Source organism: Cyanistes caeruleus, chromosome 5 (assembly GCF_971803275.1).
Source record: "Cyanistes caeruleus chromosome 5, bCyaCae1.hap1.1, whole genome shotgun sequence".
Taxonomy (NCBI): domain Eukaryota; kingdom Metazoa; phylum Chordata; class Aves; order Passeriformes; family Paridae; genus Cyanistes; species Cyanistes caeruleus.
In genome coordinates, this window is record NC_141705.1 from 46,091,313 (window position 1) to 46,105,887 (window position 14,575).

The 14,575-nt window shown below is 42.5% G+C and overlaps 1 protein-coding gene across 2 annotated transcripts in view; it reads left to right on the forward strand.

Moving 5' to 3' along the window:
• The window catches only part of ELOVL6 (ELOVL fatty acid elongase 6), a 79,364-nt gene extending 72,154 nt beyond the window's left edge, over positions 1-7,210 (forward strand). For both annotated transcript variants that reach the window (XM_086889421.1, XM_086889420.1), the window contains one exon: positions 1,034-7,210. In XM_086889421.1, the coding sequence (XP_086745547.1) occupies positions 1,034-1,458 (425 nt within the window). In that variant the 3' untranslated portion in view covers positions 1,459-7,210. The remainder of the gene's footprint in view (positions 1-1,033) is intronic.
• The last annotated feature ends 7,365 nt before the right edge of the window (positions 7,211-14,575 follow it).

A 14,575-nucleotide genomic window follows, 5' to 3' on the forward strand; every position in this document is an offset into this window, starting at 1 on the left:
TTGGTTTCCTGCTGCTTAAATTGCCGCAAACCCACAGAAATTTAGTTGTTAAAAATGGGGAACATCAGCTAGAGCTGCCCAGCAACAATAAGTTGAACATATGATTACTTATTAAAATATGAGTCAACGCCTTGCAGTTAATGAAGTGAACAGCAGTGTTACAGTTTATTATAGACCTTGTGAAGACAGTGCAGTTTTGCTTCCATCCGTGACTAATACTCATGAGTTAGATTTCCTGGGACACTTACACATCAAACTATGTTCCCAGGTTCAAATCTCAGGGATCCTTTTGGAAACATGTTATACATGTTGTGTATAACAGTGGAAAACAAGGAGCATACATATACATCCATATATCTAATTGAGATGCTCATTGCAATCATGAGAAGCAGACAGAAGAAAAAAAAGCAAGAAAGAGGAATAGTATTTACTTTTCTACAGCAGTAAGATGGATTTGTAGAAAAGTGACGTGTGTTTCAATATAACCCAAATTTCTTTCTGGAAGCATCTCTTTCAGTATGGTGGGTTGCATATGCAACAGCTTTTTTGTGTATTACTTCAAAAGACTCTTCTGATTTTTATTAGGTTGAGTTTGCACATAGACATTTGAATCAGAGGACACTGTGCTGCTTCCTCTAGGCTTTCTGGTCTCTGTCAAGCTGCATTTCTCTTCCAGTCACGGTATAGAATGGGCAGTCTCACAGTTAGGGACGATGCACGTACATCCACCCACCTCATCCCAGACTTTTGTGGATAACGTTTGCAGCAAAGGGCTACCAAGTAAACCTATGGAGTTTTCAGATGGAGTTATCCATACAGGAAAATGTAAATGCATTGGTTTGCTAAAGATTGCATAGGGATTAGGAGCCAAACGGGCTCTCAGATCTAGAGCTGAGGTGGATTTCATGCTCTAAAGTAGCGTACACTCCAGCAACGGCAAAGGGAAGAGAGCACTGCGTTAATTGTGGGATTGTTTGATCCGTTTCTCATTTCCTCCCCTCTTCTTTTGTTTTGTGTTTTGTTTTTATTACAGGTGATACAATATTCATTATTCTTAGGAAGCAGAAGCTCATCTTCTTACACTGGTACCACCACATTACTGTGTTACTTTACTCTTGGTACTCCTACAAGGACATGGTGGCTGGCGGGGGCTGGTTCATGACCATGAACTACGGAGTACACGCCGTCATGTACTCCTACTATGCCTTGCGGGCTGCTGGCTTCAGGGTCTCACGCAAGTTTGCCATGTTCATCACCCTGTCGCAGATCACTCAGATGTTGGTCGGTTGCGTGATCAATTACCTGGTCTTCTCCTGGATGCAGCAGGGCCAGTGCCATTCCCACGTGCAGAACATCATCTGGTCCTCTCTCATGTACCTCAGCTACTTTGTGCTCTTCTGCCATTTTTTCTTTGAGGCCTATATCGGCAAAACCAGAAAAGAAAGGAAGGTTGACTAGTGGTAGAAACAAGAAAGCCATAGCTCAGGGTCATCAAGAAAAACAAAATTATAAGACAAGAAAAGGCACAAGGAAACACATATATGTATGGTGCAGCTAAAACTTGGCAGCTTAGGGAACGTTAGCATGGTTTAACCCAGTAAGTTTATGATCCTATCATGGTGAGGACTCACTGAATTCTACTCTATCTCAAAGGACTGCTGATGAAAGACAACTTCCTTCTTGTACCTCTCTGCTCTAGAAAAGAAGGAGAAAAGAAGAGAAAAGTCAAGAAAAGAGGAAAGAAAAAAGAGAAGAAAAGAGAAATGGAATGATGTTAAGGGGGGAGAAAAAAGTACATTAAATAAGCATTGTGTTTCTCCAAGGTGGAGGAGAGAATTTTATTTTAAAAAAGAAAAAAACATGTTTCTAAATCCTTTCTAATAATTTCTCTGCATTAAACAAAACAAACAAAAAAAAAAAAGCAGAGATGGCAAAACAATAATCTGTCTACAATAACAACAAGATTGCAGAATTAAAAACTTTTCCACAGAAGGTTGATACCTTTAGCCAAAATGAAGCCCAAAAACGTGTTTCCTGCATGGAAACTGGCTGAACTCCACACTGTGGTTATGTATGGAAAAGAGAAGAGATTGATTTCTCTGCTATGTGCTCTGCCAGGAGAGCAGATCTGGGACACAGAGTGACCTCCCTCAGAAGGTGGAAAGGAGCAGTACTTTTACAAGAGTTTAATGTGAAAAGATGCACTGTTGCAATACATATCTCAGAGAGTGCATTTTCCAAGTGCATTTTTCAGTTAAAGGCAAGGAATTTCTGCAGCAGGATAAGTCATAGAGGGTTAAATCAATCAATATTTGCTAAATTACCAGGGGCTAATAGCGGAGGGATGTTCAGGAAGAAGGGGGAGACAACTCCCCTCACAAGATTTTTAGGAATTATCCATTACTCTTAATTTAGCCCGCAGCAACACTGAATGAAATGGGGGAAATCGGGAGAAATCGCAGTTAGCGAGAAGAGAGTGATTTATCTGCCCACTGTTTTCAGAACAGAGCCCTGTGGTACAATCTGGATTCTGTGTTTTTGCAGACACGAGGATGCCTGCCTGAGTTGGGAGAGGTGGCAGGACTGTGCGACATTGGGTATCACTGTGCTTCTGCATCTGCCTCCTGGGCAGTGCAATGATGTTCAAAGTGCCCTCCTCTGGTCATGTGGAGATACTACTACAAAACATACTTGGAATAGGTTTTTCTTGAGATTTGTGTAGAATAGTCCAAATGAAGTAATTTTGCTGCAACAGCTTGACTCTAAAGTCCAGAGAGAGAGAGTTATCTTTCATTAAATAAATATATCTCTGCAGAATCTGTACTGTAACATCAGATTGACCGCTTAAGAAGACACTCTTTCTTCTCTGAAGTCAGCTACAGATATATGGAGAAGTGTATTTCACTCTGAACCTTAGAGAGTTAGTTGAGAACAGCCATATTCTTTCAAAGACAAGTAGATTGCATTATCTGTGATATTCCAGTCCTTACAAAGCCAAATAAAATGTGTAAAAGTTCCTAGTATTTCAAAGACGCAAGTATGTAAACTTGATGTTAAATGTGTTAATGTAGTATTCTAAATTGTAACAGCTAGGTAGTTTAACTAAACAATTAGAAGAACTAGATCAACAAAATAGGGACTGCTGTTCTACATAGAATATACACACACCTATAACTACACCCATATACACATTCTGTGAATTGTCAACAAGAAAAAAACAGCCCAGTGGCAGAGAATCACATTTCCTGGCTAATGCAAAAGATTGTCATTATCTTTCTTGCTTTAATTTGAGATTGTACAGTACAAGGGTTTTTTTTTTTAATTATGATTTTTAGCTTTAATTGTGCTGTCATTCATGAAACAGAGCTGCTTTAGTATCCTGTTAAGAGATGACAAGGGCTTTCGGTGTCTCATTATATACAAAAGAAAAACAAATAAAGTTACATTCCATATTATGTGAATGGTCTTACAAATCAAAGGCCTTTTCAGGCTCAAATCGTAATTATAACAAGCAGAAAACGAGTTTACATATGTGTTATTTAAGTTATTGATGTGCTGACATTATTTTATGGTACAAAACATAGCAAAATGTGATATGCAGTAATGAAGCTATGATATTCATTAATAGGACTACTGTATACGTGGAAATATTAGACAAAACCAATTAAATGTGTAAACCATTTTGTTATACAGCTTGGGAGTAGATAATTATAATGCTGAATAAGCCTTTTTCCTCATGTTTAATTTTGCCCTGGCTAAAAAGCAGGTTAAGAAGACCGGTAAAGAGTGGAAAAGGCAAAATTAAAGTTAACTGCAATTAGCTGATAAAGTGTTAGTAGAAGCCCACCATTGTGCCATTTAGAGCCTCAGTCCTGTGTGTCTCGAGTCTCTCAGACAGAGCAAGAGGGGCTGGAAGTGGTCCAGGGTCTGGAGCAGAGACCTTGGACTCTCTGAAGTCAGTGGAGGCTTTGCTGTGCTTTGAACAGTGCCAGAGTGCCTGACTGCCTTTATCTGAGCAGAGGGCAAGGAGCCCTGCTATCTCCTGCAAATTTGAGGCTTATGGCTCATGACTCAAAACCTTTATCAATGGCAAGTGACATCACAGCATGGCAAGGACTTGTGGCCCAACATTAACACGGGCGTGAAACAGGGAGGGTTGTAAATAATCTACCCTGTTTCACACTCTGTTTCCCTTAATTGCATAGGATTAAACCCCCACTTTTCTAGGTCCTGGATGGCAATGCTGGCAGTGCCAACACTGATTTCGGCAGAGAAAGAAATCCAACTGCTCTTTCCCCATCTCCCAGAGCCCTCATGGGTACCTCTGCACCATTGTTCCCAGCTCCTGCTCCTCACCCTGCCCTCCCAGACTAGGCTGGGTGTGGGAGAGGCAGCTTCCCTGCTGCCTGGGAAGCAGCTCCAGTGCAGTCACCAGCCCAAGTGACCTCCTCAGCAGGCAGTGCAGCTGCACCCCTGGTGTGCAGGGAGCATCCTGGCAGGTGACTGGGCTGCAGACAAGCACGCTTATAGGGATGTGGCAGCAGGATCAGACATGTAAGTGACAAATTAGGGAACTTTCATTGTCACTCTGGGAAGTGGCTGCGACACTGCCATTTGCTTCAGGAAATTATAACATCACGCACCCATTTACACAGGTCCTGTGGCCCTGCTTTGGGCTTTTCCCATGAGGTTTTCCACTGGAGCCAAATGGGGTAACTGGCATTAAAGAATTAGACAAAAAACAGCTGACACTGTTTTTCTTACTTTTCTCCCCCTGAAACATACATGCATCGTATTTAGACATCACATTTAATCCACTTGCATATATTTAAACACTGAGCTTGTCAACCCTAAGGTAAGGACACCTCAGCAGTACTCCTGCTGTTCCAGCCTTTGAGCTACAAAATACAAACAGAGCTAATTGGGTCCTACTTATTTACCCTGTCTTGAGTCTTGGAGTCATTTTTTCAGATATTTCTGTCCAGTACCAGAACTCTTTTTTCCCTAATTATTTTAAAGAAATCTGTAATTTTATTGCGTTCACACATGCCATGGGGAACTCAAATTTATATAAATTATGATTATAGGACCTGTGACAGCCATGAGAGATGCTAGAAATGCTGTTATGGGATCCATTGTTAAAGTCAGGAAAGTTCCACTGGTGATGAGATCACTCTACCAGTCAAAGTCTGTGTTTTATGTTTTGATGCATTAATCCAATGTACTGAAATAAAACCAGGAAGGTCAGTGTGGATTTATGCTTAGGCAGCTGCCAGCAGAATTTGGCTCTTCCTTGACACTACTTCTGTGTAGTGAACACTTGAAGGAAAATATTTTAAACTAGTTATTGAAAGAACAAAAGCTTGGATAATTCTGCAGCCTCTTTAAACTGTGCCTGTGATGAGAAGGAAACCTCTCATTCTTACAGACCTTCTGTAACTCAGAGTCACAAATTATTTATGTCTGGGCTCACCAATAACACCCACCTAGGAGCAGCTGGCTCCAAAGAGACCTCTCACCAGCACCTCACAGTAAAATGATAAAATGAAAGTTTTATTTGCAAGATAAGAGCAAAAGTGTGCAAAAGGAATCACTCAAAACAGTCAGGCAAGGTAGCAGGAACAAAATACTGGGCACAAGTTGCAGGAGAGCCACAGAGGGAGATCTATTCTGTACCCCAGGACAAAGTATATTGAGGCTGAACACTCCTTTCAAGATGAGGAAAGGCAACGTGGAAGGAGGATGAGCTGCACAGTGCCAGGTGCTCAGGATGGGATGGCTGGTGGAAAAACGCTTCCATGTAGGGGTCCCTCCTGCAGAAGTTATTTAGGTAGTCACTCCCTGAGTGCAAAGGTGGGTCTGTGGATTTGTTTGGAGCAACATCCATGGTCTGATAACTTGTTCAAGTCCTGGGTGTATTTTATATTTTTCTCCTGAAAGTAAAAACTTGAGACATTTTTGTTGAAAACAATGGTACCTCAGGGTTCAGGCAACATTCAGGTGGGTGGTTTCAGGCAACAAAGAGCACAAGAGACCAATTATTGTGACCATGAAACAGCAGCCTTTGTAAGCAGTGCCAGATACAATGCAGTAGTGCTGTAATATCTCTAGTAGTCTAGTATCCTGTACTTCAGAAGCAGAAGTGCAACATCTTTGTATAGAAACCATAAATACATAAAGTAATGAAGATGGCTTTGATCAAGGAAGAAATCAAAACCAATTTCAGACCATACTGCATAAGTTCAGGACTTGTTCCAATGCCTGTTGAAAGTGAGATTGTTGGTGAGATGTCCAATGCCTTCAGGTAGCTTTGCTTCAGCCCCACTGGAGCCCAGTTGCAGAGGGTGATGTAAGACCTAAATTCCCTTTTTGCTTAGTGGTTACATAAACCATCTGGGGCATTACTCAGCTCTGACATGGGTCTTCAGTCACATTTTCCAGCCTAGTATCAATGAGCCCTCTACAAGGGAAGAATTGTAATTGTCGGTGGGTTTCCACTGTTTTATTTCAATACATTTTCCATTCCATTTATTTTATTAAAAGCAAGCTAAAGGACAAGACCCTGATCCTGCTATCATGAACGCTCCATTGCAGCCAGTGCAGCATACACAGGCTATTGCTTACAGGGGTAAAGGCAGGACCAGGGTCTTGTTACTGACTTAATTTCTAGCAGAGCAAACACTACAGGGTAGGATTTGATTTCTTAAATTAAATCAACTGTACCAACACAAATAAGATTGGGTCTGCACATTAACTTGACAGCTAAGGGGAACCAGGGCCCTCCCCAGGACATCATCATGTAAAATGCTGCATGAATAGGGGTTAGAGTGTATTTCCCAATGGGTATAGAATAATACTTCCCTGAAACAGTGACCTTCCTGACAAATCTCCCTTCTGTCCAGTCCTGGACAGCTTCAAACAGGCCTGTCTGCTGAAAAAACGCAGCTCTGATTGACTTATCTGCTTTCTCAAAAGGGCCACTACATGCTTTAGGCTTTTTGGAGCCTTAAAGCTCAAGCTAGATTTATATTCAGAAAAAGAAAAACAACCTTAATATGTGTACAATAACTAGAAGAGAATAGTATGATAAATATCTTTATTTTACCATTTTCAAATGGCTATTTCATTACATAAAAGGAAGTTTTTATTTTTATTTTTTTGGGATATATTGATATTCCAAATAAATTTTAACTTTTGGTTCAAAATAAAATCTGTCTCTGTGTCTTATTAATTTATAACATCTGGTTTTTTTCGTCTCTACTGCCACCAAATCCATCTGTTGAAAAAGAGAAATGGTTCTCCAGATAGGAGACTGCAGCATGATTACTGTTTCATTTCCCAGCAGGTCTCTACCAAGTTCATATTTTTGTGCACCACACAGAATATCATGGTTTTGGTTTTTTTTTTTTCTTTTTGTGTACCTCACATGCATCTGTGTGATGAGAGTGCATATCATACAGGTGCTTAAATGTCCTGATTGTACATGCTTACATTTTGGAAACCCTACTCCGTTTTGCTTATATTTTGGGAACCCCCTTTGCATCTGTGGTAAGAAACTGAATCCCTGTCTGGCTGGGTACCATCTGTGCAGGGAGACCATGAGAGCAGAGCAGCACTTTCCAGTGAGCCCTGCCTGCACTGTGCTGCTGCCATACCGATGGCACCGACTGCTCTGCAGCGCCCCTGCACCAGCCATTTTCTGGATAATCCTGTGTCCATCGGTCCCTGAACACCCCAGTTACCCATCCCTCTGCTGGCAGCACAACCTGTGCAGACAAGCACCCCTGCTGAGTGATGGACACAGCCATCCCCGCTCTGCACAGCAAGAGCAGTTCATGCTTTGTTTTGCTCTTACCCTTTTGGAGTTAAGCTAAAACAGGCTATAAAGGAACAGCTTTGTTGCACTGTATACACAGATCAACAAAGAGACTTGCATTTATCACAGGACTAACCAAAATCTGAAGCAAGATCCAGAGTGAAAAATGTTTGGGTTCTGCTGAACCCTCACCACTCCCCCTCTGGCTTCCAGCCCCACTAAAGCTTTCTGAGCAAATACAGCAGAAGCTGGGGGCAGAAGGAGGAGGGTAAAGCAGAGTGGGAAGCCCACAGCAGGGACACATGGGGATGTGAGAGACCCTGGTGATCTTCCTGAGGACTGGCTTGGGAATCAGCCCAAGGAGCAGTCTGAAAATGAGACAGCAAGAAGAGGGAATTGCAAATATAGACTGGGAAGTGCTGCTTACCATCTTCAGTATTATCACAGGGAGAGTGAAAGAGCAAATAATGTAGCAAAGAAGATGGGTATTTCCAAGGTAGGTGCAGCTCAATAACTGGTTCAATAACCAGGCAGAAAAAAAATGGGATGTGGGCAGTATAGGATTTCAGGTTTCAGGCTTATGGCAGAAACTACATTTTCTTTCCTCCAGCTCTCTATGCTTCTGACAGGTACCTGTGACACTGTCTATGGCCCAAGTACAAAAATCAGCTCTTCTTTCTAGTTTCCTCTGCCAATCTGCTGTGGCTTGCACTGAGCTTGTGCTTAGAAGTTCCCAGCAGAATCAGTCATCCTGGCATCCCACTAAACATGGACTGCTGCTAACTCAGAAAGATGATACTGGGATTAAAGAAATTGTGTTGTGCTCCTCCTTCAGCACTGAGTGGACAGGCAGGCATCCATCACCACATGGCTCTGGTAGTGCTCTGTTTATTGCCATCCCAATAAGAAACATTTTGCTAAGCTGAGCACATGCAGGAGCCCAGCCACAGAGGCAGGGAGCCGTGGAGCTGCAGCTGAGGCTCTCCTGCCAGCTTGTGCAGGGGCTTGGGTACAGCCCCACCTTCAGCCATGCTCTGTCCCTCATGCTCAGCAACTGCCTCAAAGTCAAAGCTGAAACACTTCACAAAGTTCACATTAAGTCCATGCAAGCAAACAAAGATTCAACTGTGATTCTGGGCTTGGCCAAGAAGTTCCTTGAGTCTTTGGCACATTGCTTAATGTCAAAATGCTTAATAAACGTTCTTCATCCATTCTCCTCCAAGTAGCTTGGTGACCTTTGTGCTCCCTCAGAGTGATGTGCCCACAAAATCCCTGCCAGAAACTCCCACATAAATGCCTTCAGTTGTGCCCCTGCTCTGCCACCTTCCAGCCCTTTGGAGGCCTGAGAACTTGTCAGGCAGTGAAGCCTTGCTGCTGCTCTGTCAGAAGCTCACCAAAGAAGGCTTAAAAGGAGCTATTTATAATGACTTTCACAGCGATGGAGCAGGCTCTGTTACCTAAATTACTGGTCTGGGGGAGACAGATGAAGCCAGATGAATTCTGCTGTGGCACAGTGCTCTGTCTTGCCTCTCATCTACACTGCTTTTCACATTTCCTCTCTGCTTTACACAGCCCCAGGCCCTGCTACTTCAAGGCTTTTGACTGTCTGTCAGCCCAGGCTGAAATCCATTGCTTTGTGTAACAGAGGAGGACTTTTCTGTCCACCTGCTCCAGTCCCCATCCCACCGCTGCCAGCTGCAGTTTTGAAATCAATGTTCAAATCCTTTCTGCTGCTGTGGTCACTTGTAATTCTTCATATTTTTCATGCATCACCAGTGCATCTCAGCTGCTGCCCCCCAGCACTGCTGGCACCTCCACAGGGCAGGTGATGAAGAAAATCTAACCACAGAAATGCAGGAGATAAAGTTACAACAAAGGAAATAGCAATAGAAAATACCAGTTTTTGAACATTAGAATAATTTACTTTTGCTGAAAGGACCTTAAAGGTCACGTGTAAAAGATTTTTTTGGTCAGTATTTTTTCCTTTAAAATTTTACTACAAATACCAGGGATCTGAGGCTTATCCAATTCAATGCTGGCACTTGCATACAAATGGTGCCACTAGAACTGCTAAGAGCATTTAAAACCTTTTTCCCAAGGTTTGAAACCTTTTTCCTATTTGTTAGACACACAGCAAAATACAGTTAACAAAGACTTTGCTGTTCAACATTTCTTCATTCTCACTACAGCTTTTCTTTCAACGTGGCTTTATCCATATAGGATAAACAGCCCACGGAGGCTGATGAGCATTAAGGGTATCTGTCTGTAAGACAGGTAACATCACAGCTATTTGGGGGTGTGCTGTCTGCTTGGGAACGTTTTTTCTGTTGTGTAATGGAGTCTTTGTCTAGGTAGATGAAAGCTGTTCAGGCCTGTTATCACTTAAGATAATTATGCATTTCATGATGGCAGCTCTGTACCATTTCAGTACTTAATTCACAGCTATTGCTGTCCATAAAGTTTTAGGCTGGAAGGATGTTAAATCACTTCAAGCATATCTCATGAAAGTGTTGCTTCAGGTGGAGCTTTTGCAAGCCCCAAGCAGATATGAGCTCCTTTGTCCCACCTGGCAATCAGCATGATGTAGGCGTGGGGCTTGAAGCCACACGCAGGAGCTGGAGGTGCATCTGCAGGTGTGCTGGGCCTGGCATGCTGCAGCTGTGAGGAATTCCCACCTCGGGGGTCCCTGGCCCTGTCTGTGGTCTCAGTGCTCCCAGGGAGCTTGGAGAGGACCTAGTCAGCCTTGGACCACGGGCTTGGACCACAAGACGCTGCCTGCAGGCTATTCTTGGTGGGATGTCTTCCCCTTGGCTTGCCCCAGGCAAGGTTTTAAGTTTGTTTTAGGTTGGCAGAAGAGGACCTTGGCCCGGGAGTGCAGAGTGGCTGGAGTTAGTAGATGCAGTTTGTGTGTGGCTGTTAATTCTCCTAGTGAGTTGAGCATAGTGCAGAAAGTCATACAAGGATGGTGCTAATATCTTCACAAGGTTAATTTAAAACAGAAAGGTTAAAACATACAGGAAACTTTTCTTATGAAAAACATCTTCTGCTTTTAGCTGATGGAACTTTCAAGAGAAAACTGGGAAAATCTCAAAGACTTCAGCTTAAGGTCTTGGTCCTATCTAAGGTCCTCTGTGAACTTCCACCCTGCTATTGCAGCCAGCCTTGTCAGTACAAAACCATTCAGTGCAACAGACCATGTGGGCCAGGAGAAAAAAATTTGTGAGTTAAAGAGTTTTAAGTATGAGCTACACCCAGGAAACAAAATTCCAGAATATCTGCTCCTATGCAATATAGGTCTCCTTGAGAGAACACCTTTGAGCTGCTATTTTCCCTGCTTTGTCCTAGGCTGGTTTGAATTAAATCAGGACACCTATTCCTTCAAGCAAAAGAACACAAGAGATGAGATGTGGCAGCTGGTCAGGACCACTGCATGCACATATAATGTTGGTGGCTTGTACAGATTTGCATCCAGAGGCTGGGAATGCCTGGCTTGCTCAGTGTGAGGAAAACATGCAGAAGTCCCAAACAGCTGCCATGGACTTGCAGAGCCTTGGCACTGGATTTCTCCCTTCCATGCAGCTGTAAGCACTTTTAACTTTCCTTCGATGATTTGCCCATCCCTGGTGCCGCAGGAGGTGGTGGGCAATGTGCAGCAGCACTCTGGCACTCAGGAGCTGCTCTCTTCTTGCACTGCCTTGACAAAATGCTTCTCACTCCCTGCTCTGCCACCCCGTGGTGTGGCCTCAGTCTGTGCATCAGTAAATGAGGAAAAGGGCTTTTCCCTCAAAGGGAAAAGTAAATGATTCATTTCTAGCAGGGGAGGGGGTAGCTGCAGTTTTAAGGCTGTGTGCTGTCCTGGAAGGCAGCAGAGATGCCACTGGCAGGTCCTGCTGCTGCCCATGGGACTGGTTTGGGCTCCAGGCCACCACACAAAATGACATGGCTCAGAGAGAGCAAGCTTGGCAAGGCAACACTGCATGGGAGCCTCAGGAACAATGACATCTCTGTCTTCTAAAATCATACAACACCACAGGGAGGATTGAGTGAAGGAGGCGGCAAATATTGGACAACAGAAAGCCTCCTTTCCATTCCACCTCCCTCAGTAGGGCAGGACTAATGAGCTTGAGGGTCATATGTTGGAAAAAAAAAGCATTTAACTTCTGAAAAATGAGCTTCAGATGTAAAACAGAAATAAAAAGTTGCTGATATGTAAAAGAGGACAAACTGGTTGTCATCATTACCCAGCCAGACTCTCCCAGGCAGACACTGCACATCTGACCAAAAGCCTCTGCCACAGCTTGGCAGTACCAGGACATGCTGTGATGTCTCTGGCACACCAGCACAACCAGAGCCACCTTCTCACCCGTGAGACCCAGAGAAGCTGAGCAGTCCCTGAGCTCTGCCTGCCCAGGGCTGGTGGATGTGCATCATTCCTTGGCAGGGAGAGCTTTCTACTCTTGTAAAGGAGTTGAACTTCAATCATGTACAGCTTCAGCAAGTCCAAACCAAACTTCTAGTACAAGTGTCTCTAGAAAATTCAAATTGTTCTCAACTGTGTGAAATCTTGTTAACTTCCTTTCTTGTTTTTTTTTTTACTTTCTCAAACTCCTTTGTGTATGATAGTGGCAGTAAGAGGAACTAGGAGGTAACTTTGCTTCTCATATTCTGTGGAAATCTAGAAAATTCAAAAGTGTGCGTTTATATATATAAAATACCAATATTTTAACTGTAAAGGTCTCATAGGTGAATATTTGATGTATCAAACTTCCTGGAGTTTTTTTTTCTTAAAAGGCAGCAACTGAGTTTGTTCTTAAAATCAGGAGATTTTTAAAAGAACATATAACTTCCATTATGAATAACAGCTCACTGCTTGAAAGTGTCTCATAAACTTTGAACTTGCAGTGTTACAAGCAGTGTAACACAAATGGCAACCAACTATAAAGTAAGTTTTGAGAATACAGTTTTGTTCCTGATTCTGCCCTCAGAAAGGACTTGTATAACTCCTGTATAACTCTGTATGCAGCATGCACTTGCCAGTCCTTCATGAATTTATTCTTCAGTGGGAAAGTTCTCAGGAGTCAAAACCCCACAGTGCTGGTCAGCTGCCTGCAGAGTGAAGGATGTATATCAGACACCAATTCTGCAGCTGTCACTTTTTAATTTTGAAATTAGCAGTAATGTTTGAAGCAAACTGTTCTTTACTCATACTGATAAGCCTAATCCTTCAGTATGGCAAACACTCTGGGTTCAAGATCTGTAATACATTTTTGTAGATTTTTTTTTTTTTGTAAATTCTTACCTGCTGTAGTTCTACACACAGCCTCCTGCTCCTGATTCATCCCCTTCTGAGCTGGAGTGAAGCACAGGTTACCTCTGGCTTTGAGTCCATTACTTTGAGCAAATCCTTCTCCTTGTGTAGTTCCTCTCTAATACACTGGCAAGCCTAAAAGAGGAGAACAGAGGGCAAGGACATGAATTATTGTTCCAGAATGATGCCTGGTGAAACAGTGAAAGAGTCACTTTAATTTACCACGTGTCTGAGGAGTGCCACAGTTACTTTGCTGCTACCAATGCCAGGACTGCCAAAATCTTGGGCAGGCTGGGCACTTGTGTCATCTCTGCTGCAAGAGTTAGAAAATGTGAGCCTCAGGCACGTCCCCAAACAAACCAGAGAAATGGAACAAGGAAAGGCTTTGCACATACAGTAGCCTACAGAAATGTGACTGGGTATTGTGATGTACTGAACCAGTTCCTTTACCAAACTCCCCATTTAGGATTATTTATATCCCTTGCTTAATGACTGACTGCTGGGTGAGATGCCTGTTGGTGCTTGTGGCTGGTCAGTTGTGAACCTGACACAAAATATTTGCTGATAAGTTGTTTTCTTTCTATTTCTCCCACTTCTCTCACTGGGCTTAAGGGCAGCTACTGATGAGCTCTCAACCTTGATGCTCCTGTTTGTGTACTGAACCCAATCTTTACCCTCACAATCAGTGGTAATTAGGCAAAACTTCTATTTTTTTACTAAGATTGCCTAGATAAGACAGACACCATCTGGGTAAGGCAGTGGTAGTCATTCTAGGTGTCTCCAGAGCTTAAGCTACTTTTTTAACTTTTCCTCAAAATTCTGCTCAGGTCAGATCTACAAGATACCTATCTGTTTCATCATTTGTTACCCTTTTTATTGGCATGCTCCAATTAGATGCAATCAGTGGTTCCAAAAATTAAGGTAGTCTTATCCATCACCTTTCACAATTCTTTACAAGAGCTGCAAGAGTGAAATTTCCAGTCCTGCTTCTTATTTGGTTGAGCTGTTCCATAGCAATAGTCATAAATTGTGCAAGAGGAATACAAATAGTTCTTATTGAATTCACAAAGACTAATTATACTGTTAAGCAATATATACCTTACAGGGATAACAGCTCTGTAGAGGATGAAATAGAATTTAAAAAATCAAGTTAAACTATAGACATTTAACTGTAGAAAGTAGCATTCAGTAACAAATGACTCATCAGTTCTTTCTTTAAGTCCACAGTTACAGTTTGAGCTGAATACTGCTATAATTAACTGGGAAAGCTTCCAAAACAAACATAAAGAAAGATCCAGACAAACATATTTTTGTATTTTAGCTACAGCTAATCTCTCCTTTGGTCGTATCAATGGTAGAATGGGAGACAATGTTTTTCTTAAAAATAGATATTTCACCAGCAAGAGTGTTATGAATTCTATGCTTTTGGGTAATTATTGCATCAGGACCCT